This window comes from Abramis brama, assembly GCF_963993115.1.
Source record: "Abramis brama genome assembly, chromosome: 20".
Classification (NCBI taxonomy): Eukaryota; Metazoa; Chordata; class Actinopteri; order Cypriniformes; family Leuciscidae; genus Abramis; species Abramis brama.
In genome coordinates this window covers 10,460,093-10,486,334 of record NC_139982.1, presented here as the reverse complement: position 1 = coordinate 10,486,334, position 26,242 = coordinate 10,460,093, and the positions used below count along the sequence as shown (strand labels likewise).

General features: G+C 39.5%; 2 protein-coding genes across 3 annotated transcripts; both read left to right on the top strand.

Annotated features, from left to right (window-relative positions):
* Positions 1–254: 254 nt before the first annotated feature.
* LOC311070673 (histone H2B) lies at positions 255–760 on the top strand. Its single transcript, XM_084094680.1, has one exon. The coding sequence runs from the start codon at positions 260–262 to the stop codon at positions 632–634; it is 375 nt and encodes a 124-aa protein (XP_083950806.1). The 5' UTR covers positions 255–259; the 3' UTR covers positions 635–760.
* Positions 761–1,495: 735 nt separating this feature from the next.
* On the top strand, positions 1,496–25,621 carry LOC311070649 (piggyBac transposable element-derived protein 4-like). Of its 2 annotated transcripts, none has more exons than XM_084094650.1 (3): positions 1,496–1,738; positions 23,353–24,968; positions 25,084–25,621. In XM_084094650.1, the coding sequence occupies exons 1-3, from the start codon at positions 1,593–1,595 to the stop codon at positions 25,098–25,100; spliced, it is 1,779 nt and encodes a 592-aa protein (XP_083950776.1). In that variant the 5' UTR covers positions 1,496–1,592; the 3' UTR covers positions 25,101–25,621. The 2 variants fall into 2 exon arrangements, with proteins under 2 accessions (XP_083950776.1, XP_083950777.1); XM_084094651.1 differs by lacking the exon at positions 1,496–1,738 and adding an exon at positions 23,019–23,247.
* Positions 25,622–26,242: the final 621 nt, after the last annotated feature.

The window sequence follows — 26,242 nt, the reverse complement described above, 5'->3', positions numbered from 1 at the left end:
TCAAAAAATATTGAATAAAAGAGCGGGAAACGAAACAACGGAAACTTGGGGAGTGGTGGGCGGGACTATTATTTATCCGCCTGTGATTGGCCCTCGTGATACTTTGAGTTGTCCAATGAAGTACGAGTTTATGGGTTTGGCCTATGAAAACAGACAATCGGAGAAACCTCGTATCCCTTTGAAAATTAGCATAGGGCAGTGAATAAATACCTCTGTGTCACACAGCAGAGAGCATTACTTTGTTAATTTCTTGATCATCATGCCTGAACCAGCAAAGTCCGCGCCCAAGAAGGGTTCAAAGAAGGCCGTCACCAAGACCGCCGGTAAGGGAGGAAAGAAGCGCAGAAAGTCCAGGAAGGAGAGCTATGCTATCTATGTCTACAAAGTCCTGAAGCAGGTTCACCCTGACACCGGCATCTCCTCCAAGGCGATGGGCATCATGAACTCTTTCGTCAACGACATCTTCGAGCGCATCGCCGGTGAGTCGTCTCGCCTCGCGCACTACAACAAGCGCTCCACCATCACCTCTAGAGAGATCCAGACCGCCGTGCGTCTGCTGCTGCCCGGAGAGCTGGCCAAACACGCCGTGTCCGAGGGCACAAAGGCCGTCACCAAATACACCAGCTCAAAGTGAGGCGTGCCTGACTTCAACTACCCCAAAGGCTCTTTTAAGAGCCACCCATCTTCTCAGATAAAGAGCTTATGTGTATTTTTAGCTACAGTCTCAATCCCATGAGAATAAATGAATCTGCTAATATAAACGCTGAAAACAAACTAAGATCTTTGAGCAGATACAGAGCCACTTTAGAGCAGCCTTAACTCTGCTGTGTAAAGATGTGTTTGTCGCTTAATGGAGGGCAATAGGCTATTCAAACTGACTGCCATGCCAAATCACGCACTGCCTGTTCTAATTATATGGTTTGTGAACATAACCACTTTAATGCTGGGATGTGTTGATAGGCGATACGTAAATGGCATGACACTTCTACTTTTATGTGTTTTAAAGGAGGAATCGCATTTAGCTTTACTATAGAGTTTGCTCACCCTCCGCCTGTGAGATATGAAGCACAGAGAGAGGTGATGAAGAATTAACTGACGGAGATATGGGTGTTAACGTTAATGAGCACGATAGATAGGGCACAGATCAGAGTACTGGTGGCTTTTTAAGAGAATCGGGTGGTTTCAATAGGATTTGAAATTTTAATAGAATGTGAGGTAATATTAGTAATACAGCAGAACAGAGCTATTGTGGAGAATCAAATTTGGGGTGGTGGGGAATTATTTTTAATTTTGTGTGTGTGTGTGTGTGCTAGTAAATATGATTGTTTTAGTGGGGAAGAGAGGGTAAGAGATCTAGATTATAAAGCTATTATCTGATCCACACTCCGGTCCAGAAGGTGGCGGTATTGCACCAACCACCGTAAAATAAGAAAGAAGAAGAGGTATCCAGCCAACATTTCTCAATCCACACAGCAAAGTGGCGCTATGCTTCTTTTACGATGGTCTGCAACCCGCCAAGAAATTAAAAGAAGAAGAGAACCAGCCGCCAAAACCCCAAAATAAGCAGCAGTTTTTGTTAACGTTTCATCACGATGGCACGGCGTGCACGAAAGCGAGCTCTCCAGGAGAACATGGACAGTGAGGAAGAGTTCACCTTTTCCTCTGAAGAAGACGAAGATTTTGAAGATGAACGCTTGCATTTTGAAGATCGATTTGATCCAGTGGAGGATAGCATAGAGTGAGTTATTTACCTTCCCACATACCTGTCTACAGAGTTCTGCGCGTTAATGGAATGTGTTTTCCTGAGTAATAGGCAACTTTTCAAAGTGTCTCACACAGCCTTGTTTTCTGTGGTTCGGTGTTATTGTGAAAGCCTGCCTCGTGAAATGTTTAATATCCTTCATAGATTGTTCGCAATTTGGCTCCGCTTTAGCTCATTTCTATACACGACTATATTTCTCCAAGTAAAGTAAAAAGTTATGTTAGAAAAGAAGTTGTAGTAAATCAATGGTAAATTGTACTAAAATAATAATAAAAATACAGTTCAATTTGTATTAACATCTAGAAATTAAATATTGAATTTGATGCGTTCCATATCAAATCAACATGGGACGCGATTTGTCCCGTATTTTACATAGACTTACAGATAGCTGAAACACCGGGTTGTGCAGTGGGGAGAATACTAATAGCGAATTTAAATAAATAAATAAAAATAATAAAAAAAAACAATTTCACAACATTAGTAGAGAAGTGCGCGTGATAGCATAGCGTCTTTGTTAGAGCGACAGAAAGCGCGCGGTTTTTTTTTAAACATCGAGCTCACGCCCGCTAGTCAAACGCAAGATGAAGCTCTACAAATTAGGCTACGTTTACACGTGGATGGCTATTTTCATAAACGGACATTTCTCCCCTCTTTGTTTTCAAAAATAACATCGTGCACACGAACCTGTCAAGAGCATGCCAAACCTGTAGGTGGCAGTGTAACGAGAAGCTCAAGCCCACCTTAGCCAATCAGAATCCCGAAAATGGTCACATTCCGTGACGTCGCTGCCTAAAACTCCGTTTTTCTCTGTTTACATGCAAACGTGCAAACGAAGATTTTCAAAATCTCCACTCTGGCCGGAGTTTTTAGAAAGAATCGGTTTCATTGGCGAATCCTCCGTTTGCGTGTAAACGAAGGGTGCAAACGAAGGGAAATGTCTCCGTTTTTCAAAATAACCATGTACGTGTAAACGTGTAAAGCCTTAGTCTGAATCGTAAAATAAAAGTTATCATTGGATCTGTCCCGTGACTATACTGAATATTAATGTCACCAGTAAATATATTACTAAGTGATTGGTTGTTGCTCAGCGTTACCAGAGGCATACAATGTAGGCTACATCATTTAGTAATAATGATACAACTTTTTTTGGGATTGCTTTAAGTGTAACATGTAACAGGGTTTCACAGGAATCTTAAATATAAGTAATTGAGTATGATAAAAGCAAACCATCTTCATTAAGCAACTGACTAATAGTAAATATTTCATGGTCATTTCATGCCTGATTAGATTTTTTTTTTTTTTAAATAGGCTATACTATATCATATACAAGTTATGCTTATAAAATAATTGCCAAGCCAGCAGTGCCTGCTTGTAGAAGTTTGCCTGTTTGGGATTTTTTTCAATAGAAACTACATCTTAAGATCAAGTTAAAACTGTGACTTAAAACAAACAAAAAAGTTTAGAAACATTTATTAATTTATTTTTTGAAAGAATTCTCTTCTGCGTACCAAGGCTGCATTTATTTAAACAAAACTACAGTAAAACAGTAATATTGTGAAATATTATCGCAAAATTAAATAACATTTTCTATTTTAATATATTTTTAAATGTAGTTTTATTCCTGTGATCAAAGCTTAATTTTCAACATCATTACTCCAGTCTTCAGTGTCACATGATCCTTCAGAAAACATTCTAATATGTGGATTTGCAGCTCAAGAAATATTAATTATTATTATTATTATTATTATTATTATTATTAATATTATTATTATGGATGCTAACAATTCATTGACGATGGACAATAGTGAATTTTAATAACGATAACTAGGTTGGACCACATTAGGTGATAACCGATTAATCAATAGATTGTTTGTAATATGAATACTGAATGAAAACAAACATAACACATAAAAAAGTGCTGAACTTTATTAGAAGAAAAAAAAAAAAAAAAAAACTACTGTACCATGAAAATGAATGGTACTTTTTAAATAAAAAAATATGAATATATTAAATATACCTTGATCAATTTGTCGTGCAGTAACTAATTGTACAGAGATATGACTTTAAAATGTATTAGTAAATGTTTAAATTAACAATGAACAATGAAGGTTAATGAGTTAACCTTGATGTTACAAATGGGCTCTTATTGTCCGTTTTATATAAATCTATTTAAATGTGTGTTTGTACACTACCAGTCAAAAGCTTTGGATCAGTAAGATGTTTTTAAAATAAGTCTCTTCTGCTCACCAAGGCTGAAATATATTTGATTAAAAATTAGTGCTGGGCGGTATGACCAAAAATCCACATCACGGTATTTTTCTAAATTACACCGGTTTCACGGTATATGACTTTCTTTTTTTTCTTTTTTTTCAAGCATGACTGGGTGTAAAACACATTTTTCACTGAGTGAGAGAGGAAATACTGCAGTAGACTGACTTACAATGCCCTATTTTACTGTCATGAGTGAATATTGTAGAAAAAAATCCACACTAGTATTAATACAGGTTTGCAAGGCTATTTACAAAGAGGTGCCAGCAGGAGGCGCTTTAGGAGCGGCAGAAATAGCGGTTTCCCTGGTAACGGCTGTACACAAAGCAGCAACATAAACGCTGCTTTATCAGGAAAGATTCAATCGTAATAACAAAGAAACTTTAATAAAGACCGTCAGTTCACTTCAGATACATTCATATAAAACACCCGCGCCACGTTTTGATTTTGAAACGTGCAGTGCTCATGTTTATTCAACGATGTCAATGCCAACCACAAATAGATTTTCCAAAAGGCTGTGTTGATATTGTGAACCAATGTATGGGAAACACTGTAATATAATTTGACAGCTATCAATTATAGTTTAACCTATCCACCTTCAAAGTCATGCTTAGTAACACGTGCATCACCACAGTGCAACAGTGAAAAAGGACCCTCTCAAACAGTGAGATCGTCCCGATCGTCCTATCGTTAAAGCGACATACACCGGTACTGCGGTATTTTAAAAATTCATATCATAACAAAAATAAACACCGGTATTCGGTATGAACCGGTACACCGCCCAGCACTATTAAAAATACAACAAAAAACCCCCAAAAAAAACAGTAATATTGTAAATTTAATTAAACTTAAAACTGCTGTTTTCTATCAAAGCTGAATTTTCAGCATCATTACTCCAGTCTTCAGTGTTACATGATCCTTCAGAAATTATTCAATATGATAAACATTTCTCATTATTATCAATGTTGAAAACAGTCATTTACATTGTATTATTATGGCAAATGGTAAGTGGACTGCATTTATATAGCGCTTTCAACAGACCCATGGCCACCAAAGCGCTTTACATATTGCCTCACATTCACCCATTCATTCACTCATTCATACACCGACGGCGGTGTCAGCCATGCAAGGCGCCATCCAGCTTCAAGACTCACAAGGAGTTTGTAGGCCGCCCCGCTTACAGTTACAAAGATCACAGCGATTATACCCTTCACCAAAGTCTAAGCTACGTCCTTGCTTCAGGTTGAATGATTCTGATTGGCTAAGAAATAGATAAACACACTTTCCACACATATACAGATAGACTAAAGCATCTCCGTCGATTATGTGGCTGACACTTGGACCCTGAAGTTAGGCACGCCGTGACCTTCCAGGTCGCAGATTTGCGTTTCTAGTCACCAACATGTCGAAGAAAACAAATCAGTCCATCTCCAATAAAGCCACTTGTTCCTGTAAACAAGAATACTTAAAACACACACAGAAACACACAGCTTCTTCAAGGTTGGATTTGGCCAGGCTCTAACTATAAACAGGAGAGTCTTCTCAACATCAAAATAATACTTAATCTAACATAGTTCTCAAGGAGAGGACACTTTAGTCCAGGTTTCTCCAATCTCGGTCCTGGAGGGCCGCTGTCCCTGCAGAGTTTAGCTCCAACCAGCTCCAACACACCTGTTTGAAAGTTTCTAGTATGCCTAGTGAGACCTTGATTAGCTGGTTCAGGTGTGTTTAATTGACCCTTCGCTAAGCCCCGCCCTCCTTAGTTACTGTTGCTACGCCTGTCAAGCTTTTGCGCCTGGCACGTCTATTACAGTATGTATGCACTGGTTTCAGACATTCCTAAGGAGATAATTAGTCATTTTTAGCGGACAGGTGAAAATTTGAGAGAACAAGACTGCAGTATGCATTCGAGGGCTATATCCACGACATAATATGCAAACGATTAGAGAATAATTTCATCAAAATTTAAGCTAAAGTCTATAACGTTAGGTCTCAGCGCAAGCAGCAGCCGCCTCATACGCTGAATATTCAAATGGGAAACACACAAATTGAGGAACAGCTTTGTGCATGCACAGCAGGGTAAGTGAAATGTGAAAATATTCTAATATTTATAAATCAAACAGCTTATCCATATGTATCGTGGAATAAACACAAGACATTAGCCTGACCACTTTGCAATGATAACATTCTCCCGCTTATATTTGTAGTGCGCCAGGCTAACGTTACTGCTCACACGTCGTGGGTCACATTAGTGACTACTGTTATGAACTGATTAAGTTTGCATACCAAACTTTTCCTTGGAGATCTCCGGCAAGCCCCCTGATGTTCCCTCCTTTTACTAACTACCTTTTACTTTTACTAGAACTAACACCGGGAGAGTCGCGATCGGATTGGGGTAACGTTACTAGTTTGGCCGTCGATTAACAAAATGCTGAAATATATTTTTAAGTAGCTACCGTTAAATTATGTCAGTGAGCCTCCGTCTTGCCTTTAATCACACTGCTTGATCCACGAGCTGGACAATAACTTTATTCTAGAGCTGCTATAAAGCCAAAACACTTTACTTTTAATTTCCTATTATCAATGTAAAGCTGCTTTGGAACAATCTACATTGTTAAAAGCGCTATATAAATGAAGATGACGCCCGGCATTTCTCCCCTTGGGTTTTAGGTTTCGGGAAGGGAACAAAATCCACCACCCCGTCCAAAATTTTAGGATACCGGGTATCAGATTTGCACAATCCATATGCACAACGCGGCATGTTTCCCTCTCGCTCGAAAGCTTGCCAGACCTCCCGCGCCTAGTTACGGTTGCTAAGCCACGATTGGCCTGTGGCGGTTTTCGGGCGTGGCTTAGCGAAGGGTCAATTGGGGTTGGAGCTAAACTCTGCAGGACAGCGGCCCTCCAGGACCGAGATTGGTGAACCCTGCTTTAGTCTAATGCAGTAAAGTAAAGACTTTAGCTAAGAAATGGTCACTTAAACTATTGGTTTCAATGACCCTTGTGACCTATAGTCATGGTGAGCTAGAAGAACAGATATGTTTTAACACATTGAAAACCTTTCTCAACAAAATGAGTCCATATTTAATTTCTGGAAGCCGGGCTAAATAAACAAGCACTGTTACTGCAATCATATCAAATACAGACATTAGGCTACTGAAATGTTCTTTTTATGTATTCTCTAATCACACTGGTAACTTCTATAACAAAGTAAAATCTCCACAGCTTAGAGAAGTCATTCAACTCATTTGATATTTAGAAGGGAAAATATTGATTAATACCTTGATTATAATCACTCATTACATACATTGAAGCAGCAGTGGATTCCAGAATCCACCCCTTCAACTTTGAAACAGTTAACTACCAATTGCCCTCTGAATATATGAAATCTGAAAGGTAACATCTGTGCCTGATTTCCAAATGAAGCACTGTGCTTTACTATAAATAGCTTATCACTCATGACACAGGCTCAGATAACCACATTTAGCTGACCCTGAAGGGCATTCAGGACTGATACACTGCATTTTTATAAACTTGTAACATAGTTTCATTCTACTATCTTTAAACTCTAGCCCAGCTTAAGACTTTGCCAGAGATGACATGCGTTTTAAAAAAAAAACATGCGTTTTAGAAATTACACATTTCCAATCAAATTGAGTATGTTACACTGGCTGTTTCAACCCTCTACCTGTGAATGAAAGGCAGGGCTTGACATTAAGCCTTTTCATGTGCTTGTCCAAAAAAAAAAAAAAAAAAAAAAAAAAAGTCTTGTAAATTAGGGATGAGTTACGATTTTCGAATATTCAATTAGTTGATTTTACTATAGAATATCGAATAGGTTGTGTGATTATTGTCTATAAAAAAAAAATCCCCATGTTTTCAACATTGATTAAAATTAAGAGACAATTTATACAAAATGAAATTCACTTTAAAAAAAAAAAGGTTTTCTACAAACCAAAACTTAAGTGGTCAAAATCATGTCTGACCCACTCCAAATGTCCCGATATATTGAGCATCTTATGATCCTATCTTACTCATCTCATGCGGTTCCCTTTTCATATAATATACATAGATGAAGTAATAATAATAATAACTTATTTAAACATAAATGAAACATAAGTTTAAGTTATATTTAAGCGTCACACCGCTCCGCTTTGCTCACATGCTCTGGTGTGTGGCCTATACATGCATGTGGGGGAAGGGTGCGATTTTCGAATAATAACCAGCGATCTTTGAATATTAGTTTAGCTTGAAATGCCTATCCCTATTGTAAATATAACTTATTCTGAAGCAATATTCTCATCAGTGTTCAATCACCTTATTTATATATATGATGTTTTAAATCTGCATATTGTCAAATCTGAAAATTCATAACCTCGATGCCCAGACGTCTTTAAACTGTTTTGAAAAGAAGAGGAGATGCTACACCATGGTAAACATGTCCCCGTCCCACCTATTTTGAGAACTGTAGCAGGAGTCAAATTTAAAATTAGCTCATTTTGTGCATAAAATTGTAAAATTCTTAGTTTAAACATTTGTTATGTTATCTATGTTCTATTGTGAATAAAATATTGGCTCATGTGACTTGGAAGTCTTTTAGTTTTCATTTTATTCAAATTTAAAAAACGTCCCAACCTTTTCGGGTTGTAGAACACTGTCACAGTACATCAGACAAAACCACCATTCGTCAGGATTTTTTTAATATATATTCTTAACACAGCTTATTTAACCTCAGTACTACAATTATTATCAAATTTAAAACACTGCAACAATGTGTCGGGCAAAATCACACTATGTCAGATTTTTATGTTTTAAACTTTACAGGGGTAGGTAATATTAAGCAGCGTCCACTCCACACCTCTAACCCAAGAGAGTGTGTACTTATGCGTCACCGGCACAGGCCCTCTTATGGCACTAGGGTTGGGTACAGTTCACATTTTGATCGGTACCGGTACCTGCAATTCGGTGCTGGTACCCAACTTTTTAAGGATGTTTACCTCAATAATTGTAAAGAAACTGTAAGTTATTTATAGAAGTGTTATTGACATTATGCCAGAGCTGTCATTATCTGTGATATATATATATATCAAGCAAGAACTGATAAATATATAAATGTGTACCTTGAAATGCAATGCAAGTCACGTAAATGTAAGTGCAGTTTATTAATAGTTAATGTTAATGTAGTTTAATAAATGGTACCTTATTTTAAAGTGTTACCGGTTGATGGGGAAAATAGCCTAGGCTAATGTTTGGAAATGTTTTGTTTTATTTAGGCCAACGGTATTTAAGATGCATAAATTAATGGAATTGTTTACAATTACGAGGTTAAGAGGTGTTTTTGGAGTATGATCAATTTCTCTTTCATGAGATTACTTCTTCTTGGACGGGTTATGTTTTTTCCATGTCTTAAACTCTAGGGGCAAGGCTTATTAACCCTGAATTTTTAGGGGCGTGATATTAAAATGACGCTTTCTGACACCACATTTATCAACATCGATCATTCGTACGATGTGATTGGCATCAAATCAAACTGGTATTTATCATTATTTAACAAAAATGGAACATGCATTTTCATGCAGTCGCACATGCTTCTATTTAATTGTGATCACAGGATCTCTCCCATCTCACTAATGAGTTCACTGACAGAAAAGTTGTAGAGTTAAGAGTAGGGCTGTGCAATTAATTGAATTTCGATTTCGATTTTTGCTCCCAACGATCACCAAAATAGTATAATCGAGTAAAAACGATTATTTTGCCATGTTCTGTTTTGAAAGAACGCTCTTATTTTGTCTTGTGTTCTGAATGACGCGCGCACGCGCACATCCGCCCCTCCCGATGCCATAAACTCTCTCAGCTTGAATGTTTAAACTGATAAAACTTAAAAAGAAGTGAAAATGATAAACTTTAGTTACGATGCAATGCTGGCCCGATTGTACAAGTGACTATTCCATCATGTCCCGAGTCCCGACTCCTAAACGCGAGAGTGTAGTTTCGACGGTTGCCTTGTCCAACCCATTTTGAGAGACGTAGAGAGAGAAGACGCGGCACCGCTGAACACTCACGCGGTTTGTGAAATTGCGTCTTGGAGAAAGTTTTAAAATGATTGATTTGATTTTATAATCTGTGTGGATTCATTTAGGCTACTCATACAATCTACATGCTAAAGTGAATCAATGTTTGCAGGGGAATTTCCCGCATTATAAGTGGTAGACCTGCGGGAATTATTAAAATACTCATTGAAGTATTATCTGTTATATATTATTTATTTTAATAGTTCAAAAAGTACAATCAATGTTCAAATTTCGATTTTTTTTTAAGAATTCTTGAAAGGTGTCTTTGGTAACACTTTACAATAAGGTTCATTAATTAGCATTAGTTAACTACCTTAGTTAACATTAACTAATAATGAACAATACTTCTACAGCATTTATTCATAATATTAATTTCACCATTTACTAATATGTTATTAAAATGAAAGGTTGTATTCTTTAACATTAATTTAGTTAATGCACTGTGAACTAACATGAACAATGAACAGCTGTATTTTATTAACTAACATTAAAAAAGATTAATAAATACTGTAACAAATGTATTTCTCATTGTTAGTTCATGTTAGTTAATACATTAAATAATGTTAACTAATTAACCTTATTGTAAAGTGTTACCGTGTCTTTTTAATAAATGCAACACGTTCCCAAAGTCATGTGAAATAATCGTGTTACATAATCGTGATTTCAATACTGACCAAAATAATCGTGATTATGATTTTTTCCATAATCGAGCAGCCCTAGTTAAGAGTATATGTAATTTATGATGTATGTGGATGCAGAAGTTTGGTATCAACAAAGGCAAAAAGAAACACGAAACAAAAAGAAAATAATAATCATTGATGATTCGTTCAAGTTCTTCAAGCTGTCTGGTATTTTCAATAATAATGTGTATTTATTATTGCAATGATTAGCATATGTAGCTTTTAGCATCGCATATAAATATATTTCTGCCTCATACGTTGATTAGAATCCCCATTGGATTGCAATTTGAAGTTATTTCAGGTATTTTTACATTGATGTGAATAATATTTTTTTAATATTTATACATTTTTATAATTTTATTTAACCCAAATTATATTTAAAAATAAATGTAACCAAAAAACACATCATTTTGACATTGTCTGCCTCAATCCTCACGACTTTGTAAAATTGGTCTCCAAGGTCTACCCAAGCTTGCTGGGACCAAGCGGCAAACCTTTTGGTCTGTCTCTAAAATCCAACATGGAGTGACACGGAGTTGACTGGCCGCCAGAGACGGGCTCCAAAAGAGAGTAAATTCCATATGTTGATATGGCCAACTTTACAGCAGATTTTTTTTTTTTTTTTTTTACAGCCTAGTACAAAGTTTTTGGCCTATATAGCTAATTTTGCCCTTCATGATAACTATGAGGGGGGTGAATTTTTTTAATTAATTTTTTTTATTATATTAAGCCTTAAAGTTCTGCATAATCAAGGGTGTGGTCACTTGAGTAACAGGTGGATTGCCGCTGCTGTGACTACTAGGCAAGGCAAGTTTATTTATATAGCACATTTCATACACAATGGCAATTCAAAGTGCTTTACATAGAAGAAATTAAAATAATAAAAAGAAATAAGAATAATTAAAACGGTTTAGAAAAATAAAATACAGTACAGTACAAATAGGGCTGGGAATCACTGGGTACTTCACAATACGATACGATACGCGATACATTGTTCACGATACCGATAATATCACGATATGGCGATACTGCGATAATCGATATATTATCAGTAATAACTCACAATATATCATGTTTTAAGAAATAAAGATTTTTTTTTTTTTTATTAGGAAAATGAATCTCCATTTCGTTTTTGGATGAAACACAATAACAAAAACAACTTGTGTCTTATCAGTTGCAACAAAACAGTCACAGACACTATTTTTGTTTTGCTGCAGATGATTTTTTTCACTCGGGAGAAATCGAGTGGAATCGGTGATGCTCGCATGGTCGCGGCTCGTAGCGTGTGAGAGGAATTACAAGCTGAGCCGAGCACGTTAAGCCTACTTCACACTACAGGATTTTAAGCCCGCTTTAAGCCCGATTTGCAAGTTAACGAGCTCGCCGACCGGTCGGGCTGTAATCGCGTGCAAATCTGCGGGTGATCCGCGCTCGCCAATCTTTAAGTGTGAAATACTTAACGATGCATCAAAAACGCTCGCTGACACATCGCCGACACCAGAAAAATATCTAGCATGCCAAATATCTGGAATTGTCGGCCGACTTGATAGCCTGTGGTGTCACGTGTCGCGACGAGCAACAGCCAATGATCATCTTGTTATGACATTACAAAAGCCCTTTGTATTTGTAACCATCGTTGCCAAACCACAACAGGCAGCTGCTTTTTCATTATTATGTTTTACTCACTTCCAACTCTCTCTGACAGACAATCCCTGCTGCCCGCGTGCTTATCCATCCGTTCACCCATATTCTCTGGGTTCTAAACAGATCATTGCGCAAACAATAAATAAATAAATATATATATATATATATATATATATATATATATATATATATATATATATATATGTATGTATGTGTGTTTGTATATATGTGTGTGTGTATATATTAGGGGTGTGACGGTTATGATGTGAGTCAAATGACAAAACTCATCGGTTATTATATTGCCTATTTGCTTTTTATTTATTAAATACATGCAATTGGTTGATGAAACATTTATTACAATTAAGTTACAATTTGTACAAAACGAAATTCGCTTTAAAGAAATGCTTTCTACAAAGCAAAACTTAATGAAGTGGTAAAAATCATGTCTCACGATTTACAAAACAAAACTTCATTAAGTGGTAAAAACACAATATATTGGGCATCTTATGATCCTATCTTTTATTACAATTGTTTTTGAGCTAAAATGTAATACACATCATATATACACAGTGTATAATTCTTTTATCAAACATGTTTGGGGCCAGTCAAGGGGTAATTAAACTGCACGATCAGTTATCGGTAATGATACGTTGTTTATTATTGCAAATGTTTATTGCTAATGTTTATTATTGGAAATGTTTTTCATTTGTTTAATAAATCTCATAATGATGGCACATCACTATATCATAGTCATAGCTTTTATTTCTATCTCAAACGATTGGCGGTCGGTCAGGGGGTACTTGGCAAAGAATCAAATACAGTTGGAAACGACGTAGACCAATAATAACACAGACTGTCAACAGTTGTTTTTAATTAGTATTTAAAAATTTTTTTTTTTTTTTTTTTTTTTTTTTTTACGGCCAATTTTGTCCCGCCGTCCATTCGCCATTGGAATGCGCCAAGAGTTGTTGTCAGGTCGTGTAGTGTGTAACCCCCTGTTGCAGAAGATTTACGTAGTGTCACATAGTGTGAACACCACAATGACTTCAAGACTCCAGAGCAAGTCATGTAGTCTGAACAGCACAGCAGTCTGCCGACGTTTAAAGTTGTGTAGTGTGAACTAGGCATTACAAGCACCTCCCGACCTCCCGATAATTTTTAAACATGTTTTTTCACCAGCTGTCCCCTATTGCCAAATCATACACAACCACGTCGATGGGGCTATACCTCAGTGGCAGCAACCATACAGCGTGCGCATACACTGTCACTGTCACACACACACACACACACACACTTTTCTCTCTCTCTCTCCCATTTGCAACATGACAGTTTAGCGCGAAAGCCCACGTGATTGCTGCCGGCTCGGGATAAAATTCATGTGCCGTGTACCAGCTGCTTTGACGCGATTATCAGTTAAACTGATCTCACGACCTCCCGAGTGTCCGAACTCGCACCGTGTACGCCCGCCCTAACGGCTTTTAAGATCGATACTTGGCAAGAGCGCATCGAGAATCGATCGCGGGAGAAAATATCGTGAGATATCGCCATATCGATATTTTGGCGCACCCCTAGTACAAACAGTCGGACGAACAGCGGCACAGTGCTCAATCAGTAAATGCATAGCTAAACAGATGTGTTTTGAGTCTGGATTTGAATGTGACTACTGTAGGAGCACGTCTGATCTCCTCTGGAAGCTGGTTCCAGCTGCGGCTGGCATAATAGCTAAAAGCGGACTCGCCATGCTTGGCGTGAACCAAGAGTGAACCCTTGGTATTTCTAGCTGATATGATCCTAATGATCTGAGTGATCTGTTGGGTTTATATTCAGTGAGCATATCTGCAATATATTGAGGACCTAGGCCATTGAATGATTTATATACCAGTAATAATACTTTAAAATCAATCCTAAATTTAACTGGGAGCCAGTGTAAAGACCTGAGGACTGGTGTGATATGTTCATATTTTCTGGTTCTGCGCAACTGTCTTATGGTCTTTTTGGGAAGGCCAGTGAGGAGTCCATTACAATAATCCACCCTGCTGGTGATGAAAGCATGCACAAGTTTCTCTAAGTCTTGTCTGGAAACAAAGCATCTTATTCTTGCAATATTTTTCAGATGATAGTATGCTGATTTAGTTATTGCTTTGACATGACTACTGAAACTAAGGTCTGACTCTAGTGTCACACCAAGATTCCTGACTTGATGTTTAGTTGTTTGACCCCTAGAGTGAAGGTATGCGTTCACCTTGAGAACTTCATCTTTGTTTCCAAACGCAATGACTTCAGTTTTGTCTTTGTTTAACTGAAGAAAGTTTTGGCACATCCAACTTTTGACTTCATGTCAAGTCAAGTTCATTTATATAGCGCTTTTCACAATACAGATTGTATCAAAGCAGCTTCACAGTATTAAATTAGAATAATACATCAATGCTTGTTTCTAGTGGAAAACGTCCACGTTTGGTAATGCTGATCCATAGTATTGTTGATTGATTAATTAAATGAAATATCCCCAAATATCCCCAACTGAGCAAGCCAAAGGCAACAGTGGCAAGGAACCGAAAAACTCCATCAGGTGACCTAATGGAGAAAAAAAAAAACCTTGGGAGAACCCAGGCTCAGTCGGGGGCCAGTTCTCCTCTGGTGTTTTTATGAACTAGAGGTCGGATTTAACTATAAGATTAAAAGTATTATATGAATGCCTGGCTGAAGAGATGCGTCTTTAATCTAGTTTTAAACTGGGAGAGCGAGTCTGAGCAACAATGCATTGGCACAGGGAATCAATGGGGCTGTAGTCATTAGGCGATAGGGCTAAGTAGAGCTGTGTGTCGTCTGCATAGCTGTGGTAAGCAATTTGGTTCTTTCTCATTATTTGGCTCATTGGGAGCATATACAGGTTGAACAGGAGTGGCACAAGAATTGAGCCTTGAGGGACTCCTCATGTCATGGATGTCCACTCAGACTTATGGTCTCCTATACTCATAATAACCTCTCCCATCTAAGTATGACCTGAACCATTTTAGGACTATCCCAGAAAGCCCCACCCAGTTTTCCAGCCTGTCAAGAAGTATGTTATGATCGACAGTGTCAAATGCAGCACTGAGGTCGAGTAGTACCAGCACCGATAATTTGCCTGTATCAGTATTTAAGCGAATATCGTTTATTATCTTTGAGCGCTGTCTCTGTGCTGTGGTGTGGTCGGAAACCAGATTGAAAATTGTCTAAGGATCCATTCAAGCTCAGGAATTTGTTCAGCTGATTGAAGACAACTTTTTCAATGATCTTGCCTATGAAAGGAAGATTTGAGATCGGTCTATAGTTGCTTAATATGGTCTTATCCCGATTGCTCTTTTTCAGGAGGGGCTTGACAACTGCAGTTTTCAGGGAGTTTGGAAAACTCCCAGAGAGAAGTGAGGCATTTACCACTTCTAGAAGATCTGCTTCTAAACTGTTTAACACACTTTTGAAAAAAGATGTGGGAAGTGTGTCAAGAGCGCAGGTTGATGTTTTAAGGTGCTGTACGGTTTCTTCCAAAATTTTGCCATCAATTTCTTTGAAATCAGACATAGTAACTACTTTCTCAGGTGGTCTGATCTGTCTGACCCCAGCGCAACTCAAGGATGTGCTGATCACCTTTCTGATATTATTGATTTTCTCAGAGAAGAAAGAAGCAAACTCACTGCACTTGTTGTCTGAGAGCAATTCACTGGGAATCTGGCTTGGGGGGTTTGTCAGTCTCTCTACGGTAGCAAAAAGAATGCGTGTGTTGTTTAAATTGCTGTTTATAATATTTGAGAAGAAAGTCTGTCTAGCTTTGCCTAGTTCCATATTGAAAGCATGAAGGCTGTCTTTGTAGATGTTATAATGGACTACAAGTTTTGTCTTCCGCCACATGCGCTCTGCTTTTCTGCATTGTCTTTTCATATTTTGCACTGCTGTTGTGTTTCTCCAAGGTGCTTTTTGTCGTGTTTGTGTGTGTAATAGGCACCAGATTAGTTTGGTTTGCTATACGGCTATTGAAGGCCTTAGACTTTCTATCTTGTAATACAGGGGTCAGCAAGTAACTTTGGCCGCGGGCCAATATTTTTTTTAGCCAGTAGATGGCGGGCCAGCTACACAGAGTAGGCCTATGGATACAAATTAAATACTCTTATATAGGCCTATAATCGCAGAATATGATGGGTCCGTCACCGTCCGTGGTTCATTCGTTCATTCGTTTTTTCAAATTAAAATAAAAAATAAAAAGATGAAAAACTACTTGTTTTTCCAATATTTATTTCCTGAACTAAAATGAAAAAACGAATAACGACAGGTTTTCTGATTTTCTGATTGTACTCAGATCAAAACTAGAAAAAATTAATTACTGGATTAGACTAGTGCTGCACGATTAATCGTATCGCAATCGCGATGTCAAGCCCACGCGATTATATGACGCAAAATGATGCGATTTTATATTAAATAAACAAATTAGCGCTGTTAACAGCAATTAACGCAGCATCTGTTATTTTTGGCATCCTTCAGCTAGTGTTACATGATCCCGCTCTTATTCATGCAAATGCTTTTAAACCATTCATGCGCGATAAGACAAAAAAGAACGCGCTGTCAGTGAACCCACAGATAGACGGCCGCCAGTAGGCTATAGTACAGACAGCGCGCCAGTATCAAGTTCTCTTTCGCGGTAGAACGAACACCACACATGTATGCCAAAATGAACGCGCTGCCTGTGAATGTGACGCACAAAGACTCGCGCTAATATCGTGCGTGCACACAAAACAGCATCTCTTTCGAGCTTGAACGAACAATAACACACACAATTATGCCAAAATGTCTTTTTGTCGAGTATCTTCATAACATAAGAGTAGTCTTATGATGAACGTGAAGAGTTGTGACTCGTGAGAGAATGAGGCGCGTGTGAGATCCGCGTCTCTGACAGCTGCGGCTGGTCTTAAAGGGACAGTACACAGTAGCCACTAATTATATCTGTTGCTAAAGTTAATCAAAGTACAAAGGGAACAGAGAAAAGCACTCACTGCTCTTGATAAATAACTTTTTTCTTTAGGCAGATTATCACTAATCTGTGTGTGCATTTATTTTCCTTGAGAACCAAGCAAGTTGACTCATGAAACCATTTGTTTATTATATCGCAATCGCAATATTGACCTCAATTATCGCAATATGACATTTTCCCCAAATCGTGCAGCCCTAGATTAGACAAATTTTAATTTTGATTTTTTATTTTGAATTTAACACCTTAGGCATATATCAAGGAAATCATTTTAAACAGATCAAGTACTATTGTAGTAACAGAACAGATTACAGCCATTTTAATAAAGGTGTGAATCATGCCTCATTCGCTTACAGTCCGACTTTTGAACTTTATTCCTTTTTTTTATTAGGCTATTATTTATTCGGGACACACACATACACACCTAAGGTTTAAGGAGGTCTGTCAATATAAATATTAGGCTATTTTAACATTGTAGCCTACAATGCAGAGCATTGAAAAATGCCACAGAAAAAATTTATGAAATATAAATAACATAAATTAAATAGGACAAAGCCTATCACTCAAATTTCTAAGCAACATAAACGAAAATCATATTGCCCTACTGACAAATGAAGTAGGCTATTTTCTGCCGAACTATTTCAAACATCCTTGCAAAAAAAGAATGTTGTTGACTGACAATGGTTTCAGTACCAAACAGCTCCTCAGAGCTAGGTGTACAGGTGGTCAGAATTAAGTGCGGATACGCTGTCAAAAGGTGTCGGGATGGGCTATTGTCAGTCAGACCGCCCGCTCCGTCCAAAGTACACCAGAGTTCTGACCGCTACCGTCTTTTGACACGCGAATGGACACAAAGTGGTCAAGCGTATAACTAGACGCGGCCGGCGCGAATTTGACACGCTATTCGCGTCCGGTGTGAACGCACAGTTTATACTTTAAAATGTAATCCCACGCCGCATGATTCCCTATGGGCGTTTCACACAGTATGCGGCGGTGAAATCGCCGCGCGCGACTACGGCTTTTCTAAAGTATTGGAAGAGTTTTGTGCAGCATTTAGGACTTCCAAAATAATCCGGCGGGCCAGAAAATATTGCTGGCGGGCCAGTTTTGGCCCGCGGGCCGCCAGTTGCCGTTCCCTGTTGTAATAGAACAGCAATAGAGAAAGATACAGGCACACTGGGTTCCCGCTTGTTCTGTAAACATTTGAGAAAGTTACTGTTATCATAGCGGGGACCCGACACATATCACTGAGAGCTGGTATCAGTTGTTTTTGGTTCACCTCGGCCCTGGCGTTGTGGCAGAGGCCGAAGAGCTCTCACAGGAGGGGGAGGGCGAGCTGGGCCCGCAGGCTTTGGTGGTTGCGGTGCCTGTCGTTTTTTGGTTGGTATCTGGGGGCTTGCAGCAAAAGAGTGGGATAGTTTGGTTCCAGCATACACCAGTTCTTCCATTTTCTGTGAGAAGCACAGAAGTGGCGATGCTGGAGCGAGGGAAAAAGTGTCTGGTGAAAGGGGCTGTTGCTCTGGTGTTATCGGAGGCTGTGATATGCTGTCCTGGCTTCCCTGTCTGTTTTCCAGGAAGTCGTCCTTGGGTGCTGAATCTTCGAGCAGTTATATTATGTCTGTCTGTGGTGAGCTCTGTGGGCAGGGTTCAGCTGAGATTGTGTCCGTGAGCAGAGGTTGTTGTGGCTCAGTGGTGTTAGCATTGTCCTTGTGTGATATGTCAACCGCATGTCCATTTTGCTGCTGAAGTGAAGTGGTCATTCATACTGTGTCCAGGTGTGTGTGTGCGCCATTCAGATTGAGTGGATTGGCACACACTGCAGAAGGATGATTGAGGGAGAAGTAGAAATTGTCCTTTTACAATCTTGCACGAAGTTTGTTTGGGTGATGGCCATCCCGATGAAAAAGTTGTCTCTGACTCCAGAAAAGATTGAAATTGTCAATGAAGTTCACTCCTTTTATGTTGCAGGTTTTTTGCAGCCATGTATTAAGCCCAAGCAACCGTGAAAACCTGTTTGTTCCTCTTGCTGGGAGTGGTCCACTGATGAATGTTTGAACTTTCAATCTTTTAAGTGTTTCAAAAAGTTCATTGAAATCCTTCTTAAGGAGTTCTGACTGCTCTTTATGAATATCATTCTTCCCCACATGAATGATGAGTCGATTTGCAGTCTTATGTTTCATCAGAATTAGGGGTGTCCATGGTTAACCGGTTAACCGATTAACCGTTAAAAATTGCGTAACCGAGTGAAACATTTTGCTCGGTTAATTTAGGTGTAATACATTTTTGCACCACCAGAGACCGCTAGACCAGTTTTCTAATATGAAGCGGGCAAAGAAAGCGCGCGTCCGAGAGTGAAGGCTGTGCGCGAGCCAGAAACAAACATAGTATCCGCGCTACTGATCGCAGCACAATAATATCTGTCTGCAGAGCCGCAGAGCCACAGCTTTACCCCAGCAGTTACCCGCGCATGCGTTTACCGTTACATTAACCCATAGGTACATTTTGTATTATGCATTTCCTAAACATGTACTTGCTAATCAAACACTTTATATTAACAAACTACTAATCAATAAAACACAATCGGTCTTCCGACCTTTTACTATTGTGTTGATATGCGCGAGGGAGAGAGAGCAATACAGCGCTCGTGTTGTTTGAAGGCGGTGAGAGTGCGCGCGCGCGGCCGGGGCTCTCTCTCTGTTTGTTCTTATGCGCCCTGTCCGCTGATCTAAATAATTAGTTGTTACGACTTATTTGTTCCCTCGTTTTAATAAATCGTGGACACGTTGAACTAATTCCCTCCCTTGATTAAACGAATTACAACGTGGCCAAAAAACAGACTTTGATATTATTAATTACAATTAGTGAATGCTAAAGACCTATTTTTTGTGAATTGGTGAATATTCAGGTGAATTATTTCGTGGCCACGAATTAATAATTATTAAACTGTTTTTCTTACTAGTGAAAATAGCTCTTCAGTGAAGGCCGACTATTCTCGTACATCTTTTTATTCCTTTTTTTTTTTCGTGTATGTGTGAATTGGTGAATATTCAGGTGAATTGTTTCGTGGCCACGAATTAATATTACCTCAGCACGTTTTACAAGACCCTTCTCGATCGCAGCGGCAACGAGCACTTTGATCACTTAAACAGAACATTTCAGCGCTAGATCGCCTAAAAAAAAACGAACGAAATGAATGCTCTGCTAGTTAACTGGAGATGTGTTTTTTTATTTGTATTGGTAACGTTATTCATCCCGCGAGATGTTTCAAAAGTGGTGGGGACAATATCGACCTTAGAAAATAGTGGTGGGGACATGTCCCACCCGCAAATTACGCCTATCTCGTGGTTGCGGCGCGCACACTATGGTTAACCGAGTATTAACCGCTAAGGGCCTCGGTTAACGGTTAATGAAAAACTTGAAAACGTGCAGCCCTAATCAGAATGTTCTGAAGTTCCCTGTTTTTATCAGAAGTTGTTGCTTGTGGAAGGCAGCACGTAGTTGTATCCCTGCCGCTAATGTTTCTGATTATGGATTCCCCCACTATCAGAGTCCTGGGCTCGTCAGCGCTCTGAGCTGAGTGCCGCTGTCTGCTCGACCTTGAGCGCCAGTTAGCATCAGTGTTAGCTACTGGCCCATTCAGTCTGTTTTCGATCACATTCATCACGTTTGGGGATTCCTCATTTACATTCATTAGTACTTCAAATCTGTTCTCAAGATGTATAGGCGGTGGTAGGAGACCAGTGTTTGCAATCCTTGTCAGAGCTGTATCTGGGGTAGAGGATGCTACTGCGGCAATATGTGATGCTCGTGACAATCTGATGTCTCGAGTGCCTTTGGGTCTCGCTCCCTGTTTGTGCCATCGATTTGTAAGTCGATCGGCTTGTTTCTCTACCTGTCGAGGAGCACTAGTTTCATGGGACTCACCGGCTATATGCTGAGGGTGTCCATGACGAAGCTCTGTGTGCTTCGTCTGGTTTGGTGGTCCCGTAAGTAACTTTGTTTCAAGAACTGCAATCCTTTGTAAAAGTCTGTGGCAGTTGGTGCAGCAAGTAGATTTTTGAACCAGAAGAGGCATTTTCTCTTATCCTTGTAGGCAGTTGTGTTTTCCTTTCCCGGAATGTAAGCTGGTCGGGTAAAAGAATTCTGCGTTTTTGTAGTAATCAAAACTTTGTCGTATGAGCACTGTGCTGATTTGCTGAAGTTAAAATTAGGTGATAAAAGGAAATAAAATATAAAAATATAGGAGATAAAATGTAAAAGCGATAGAGCAAAGCGCGGAGCAGTAAGCAAGGGCGTCCGAACAGTAGCTCTGTTCGGACGCCATTTGTCAAAATACTAGCCATTTGTCTGCTGTCTGTAAGCCGCCACGTCACCTCAGCTAATCCCCCATTTTCGTTAATGCGGGAGTGACACGCTGCCAAGATGGAGACGGCCGGTTTCAAAAATGCTCTTCAGAAACCAATGGGTGATGTCACGGACACTACATCCATGTTTTTTTTACAGTCTTTGGCTGGGACCTGATTGATCTGGTGATGCTGGTAGACCAACTAGGGCAAGGGTTTCCAATTCTGATCCTTGAAGGGAACTATCCAGCAGAGTTTATCTCTAGTACTAATTAAACACCTGAACCAGCTAATCAAGGTCTTTAGCAGGGCTGTGATTCTTCCGGATAAATCCGGAAATCCGGCTTTTCCGACCTGAAAATGATGCTCTCGTAAATCAAGCAAATTTTTGCGGGTCGCGCGTAAAGCACGGTTCGGGTATATGACCGCTCACCGCTGTCAACGTTTTTTGTGCCTCTGATTCATCTTTTCATGTCACTCCGCAAGTAGTCCATTTATTTGTCATGATGGAACTTCATTCAAAGCAGAGCTCCACCAAAGAGCCTGCACTCGTTGCGGAAGGTTATCTAAAATGTGCTAAGAATTTTGGACGTGTGGGGCGAACTATTTCTTTTCTTAGCTGAAGCCGACAACGGGACAAAATAAATGTAAAGAGAGACATAGTGGAGTTCCTATTTTCGTTTTGACAAGTATAATAAATTCTGTAGTCTAGCCCTTACATGACCTGGCAAGTGACATTATTCTAAAACGCATACGCATACAACTCCCCCGACATGGTTAGAAAATACTGCCTCTAGAGCCATAGCAAGATCAGAATAGCCTACGGAAGCCCTGAACCGCAAAAAATTCTAGAATTTCGAGAATAAAGTCGAAACAGTACGAGAATAAATACTAGTCTTCCGTTGAAGTTGCGCGTGTGCTTGCCGTTGTTTCACATTGCTGCACAGGCATTCATAACGGTGCGCGTCCACTGGCGCAGATCGTGCATGCGTGTGTAAAGAAATACGCTTAAGTCGAACTGCCTCGGACATGGATCTACACAAAATAATAGCTTTTTACTTTTATCTGGGCTGTCAGCAAAAGGAAATTCTACAGGTGCTAATCTACAAACATGGCATTAGGCTACCATTATAGGACGTTATAAAATAAAATAAAATATAATATAATATATAGGACGTTTGCACTATTTCATTAAATGTATATAAATGGTGTGTGGGTGGTGGTGGTGGGTGGGTGGGTGGGGGAGGGGTGTCATGGTAGGTGCGCCATATATTTTCCTGCTTTTTTGTCCTTTGCCAATCACACCTATGCTTTAGGATCACAAGAAACTTCCAGGCAGGTGTGTTGGAGCTAAACTCTGTAGTGAAGTGGCCCTCCAGGAGCAGGATTGGACACCCCTGTGCAAGGCCAAGCTAATAGCAATCCGGCCAAGCTGGTCCACCAACTCAGTCAAGCTAGTGATGCTGATGACCAACTAATGGTCAGAACCAGCCATCAGTTTAGGCTATTAGCTGAATTTTACAATACATCTATGTTCTTGTCAGCATTATTATTATTATTATTATTATTATTTATTTATTTTCAGATGTGAGGATGACAGTGACAAGAAACCTGCTGCAAAAAGAGGCAAGAAGTCTTTGTCATGGAAAGCAGAGACTGTTGCAAAGAGAGCCAAGAAGACTCTGTCATGGAGAGAAGAGACTGATGTCGACGTGGCCCCAAAGCCTCGGAGATTCCTGCCGGCACGGGAACCTGGGCCGCAGTTGAGTCTTGCTGACTCACACTCCCCTATGAGTCTTTTCAAACAGTTTTTCTCAGAGAGCGCCGTGTCAAATCTGTGCCACAACACAAACGCTCAGGCTGCCAGGGCACTCGCAAAGGGTCGCAAATACAGTTGGACAGATGTAGGTGTTGGCGAGCTGTACCGCTACATTGGACTCGTTTTCTATTTGGCCACAGTGAAGATGAGCTCCATCGCTGACTACTGGCGTCAGCAGAGTATTTTTACTGTGCCCTATCCCGCCACAGTCATGTCTAGGGACCGATACCGCACCATTTCATGGAATTTGCACATGAGCCACCCAGATGCAGACAAGGAAAATGACAAAAAGAGGGGCACAGCTGAACATGACCGACTTTTCAGAGTCAAACCCCTCATGGACACCATCCGTCTTGCGTGCAAAGCCTTCTATCATCCTAGAAGAAATCTAGTTGTGAAGGAAAGATTTGTGGCATCCAGAGGAAATACAGAAATAGCACGGTACATGAAAGCCAAGCCTACTAAGGTGGGCTTCAAGTTTTTTGTCCTTACTGACTCGTTGAATGGATATACTGTGGACCTCTCTGTGTACACGGGCAAGAACATCTTTCCCACAGGCCATGGGCTTTCTTATGATGCTGTGATGTCTCTCCTGGACAAGAAAGTTTTGGGCTCTGGGTATCATGTGTACATGGATGATTTCTACACAAGTCCAAAGCTCTTAACAGATTTGTTAGCTATGAAGTTTGGTGCTTGTGGGACTTACAGAGACTATAGGAAGGACTTTCCACGGAGCTCATCTAATGCACTGACCAACAAGTCCAGCAGGGGATCCATCAGGTGGATTCGGGATGGGCCTCTTGTGTGTGTGAAGTGGATGGACAAACAAGAGGTGTCTGTTTGCTCCACCATCCATGCTGCCTATAAAGGAGACCATGTGAAAAGGAAAGTGAAAGCCCAAGATACATGGAAGAAAAAGACGTTTCCATGTCCTGCACCTGTGTCCGCGTACAACCAGCACATGGCGGGTGTTGACCTGTCCGATCAGCTGTTGCAGTACTACACTATCAAGCACAAAACCATGAAGTGGTACAGAAAAGTCTTTCTACACTTCTTGGACGTTGCTGCCACCAACGCTTTCATATTGCACAAGGAGCTACATGGCAACATGACACACAAGGAGTTTATGGAAGAGCTTATTGGAGAGCTCTGTGGTGTGTCTCAGAAAACAGCACCAAAACACACCAGTAGTGACCATGTGCCGGTTCCAGGAGCTGAGCTGACCTCCGATGTCAGAAATATTGCCACTGCTGGTCGCCGCATGTGTGTTCATTGCAAAGCAGTGGGTGAAAAGAAGCACCATACACCATGGAAATGCCAGGGATGTGACGTTCACTTGTGTCTTCAGTTGAACAGGAACTGTTTCCAGGAGTGGCACAAAGGTTTGTGAGTGGGTTTTGAACAGTAGATTTTTGGAAGATCAGCCCCAAAAAGAGCTCATGATATCAAGTCTTTTGTTTATTGTAACACAGAATATGTTGTATATTGTTTATGTAGGGGTGGTCGTTTGGTGAGATGGTAGCACACAACAGCAATCCGAGTAGAAGCATTAGAAACAGTAGGTAAAAATATAAGTGTCTGTTTAAAGTTATTATTGCAATGAAAACTGTCTATTGCCTTCATCTGATGTATATATTTCAATGTGGTTAATACATTGTTTTGTTTTTAGTGGTGAAAAGATCAGCCCCAAAAAGAGCTCATGATATCAAGTCTTTTGTTTATTGTAACACAGAATATGTGGTGTATTGTTTATGTAGGGGTGGTCGTTTGGTGAGATGGTAGCACACAACAGCAATCATAGTGGAAGCATTATAAACAGTAGGTAAAAATATAAGAGTCTGTTTAAAGTTATTATTGCAATGAAAACTGTCTATTGCCTTCATCTGATGTATATATTTCAATGTGGTTAATACATTGTTTTGTTTTTAGTGGTGTCCTTTTAGTTTTTTTTTTTTCTTTTTAGTTTTTTTTTTGTATAATATTTTTAAAAGATTTCCATATGAATTATCCAGTTGAATAAAACATTTGTTTAACATTTTTGAATCTGGAGTGTGCTTTGGTCTATTGTTTTTGTGTGAGTGTTCAAATTTTTGTGCTCAAATTCAGGTAATCTCCAGGTATCGTTGAGTTTTCCCGGAAACTAGCACAATGTTCTTCTGTTGTGTCCCAGCAGTGCTGGGTAGATTACTTACAAATTGTATGTTTCTGCTTCCAAATTACATGACAAAAATTTTAGTTAGTAATGTTAACTATTATTTTACACATATTTGGTCATATAATGGGAGTACTTTTAAGATTACTTTTAGGCCCTGTTTACACCTGTTATTAAGATGTGTTTTGGTCGATTGGATCACAAGTGGATAACGCTAAAATAAAGGTGTAAACGGGGTCTAAAACTTTTTGAGCTTGTTTACTTTCGACCACTTTCAGAGGTAGCTGGAAATGCATTTGACCGAATTGCTTTCCCAGTGTGAACGCTCAGGTGGTCGAATGTTTTCAAACAGCCATAAAAGACCAGCATCTACTCTCCGCTTACTGACCTCATGTGTAAAACATTATGGGAAGCGCACTAGCCAGACTGGATTTTAAGTTAGCTGAAGAGCCAAGTTTGGTTTGAAGATGAAAATCGTACAAAGCACAATGTTCTCTCACCATT

What these genes read in the sequence shown, in the direction of transcription:
- LOC311070673 (XM_084094680.1), top strand. Translation starts at nt 260, where the DNA reads ATGCCTGAACCAGCAAAGTCCGCGCCCAAGAAGGGTTCAAAGAAGGCC.
- LOC311070649 (XM_084094650.1), top strand. Translation starts at nt 1,593, where the DNA reads ATGGCACGGCGTGCACGAAAGCGAGCTCTCCAGGAGAACATGGACAGT. An exon ending in CCAGTGGAGGATAGCATAGA is followed by an intron (nt 1,739 to 23,352) that starts GTGAGTTATTTA and finishes ATTTATTTTCAG; the next exon opens with ATGTGAGGATGACAGTGACA.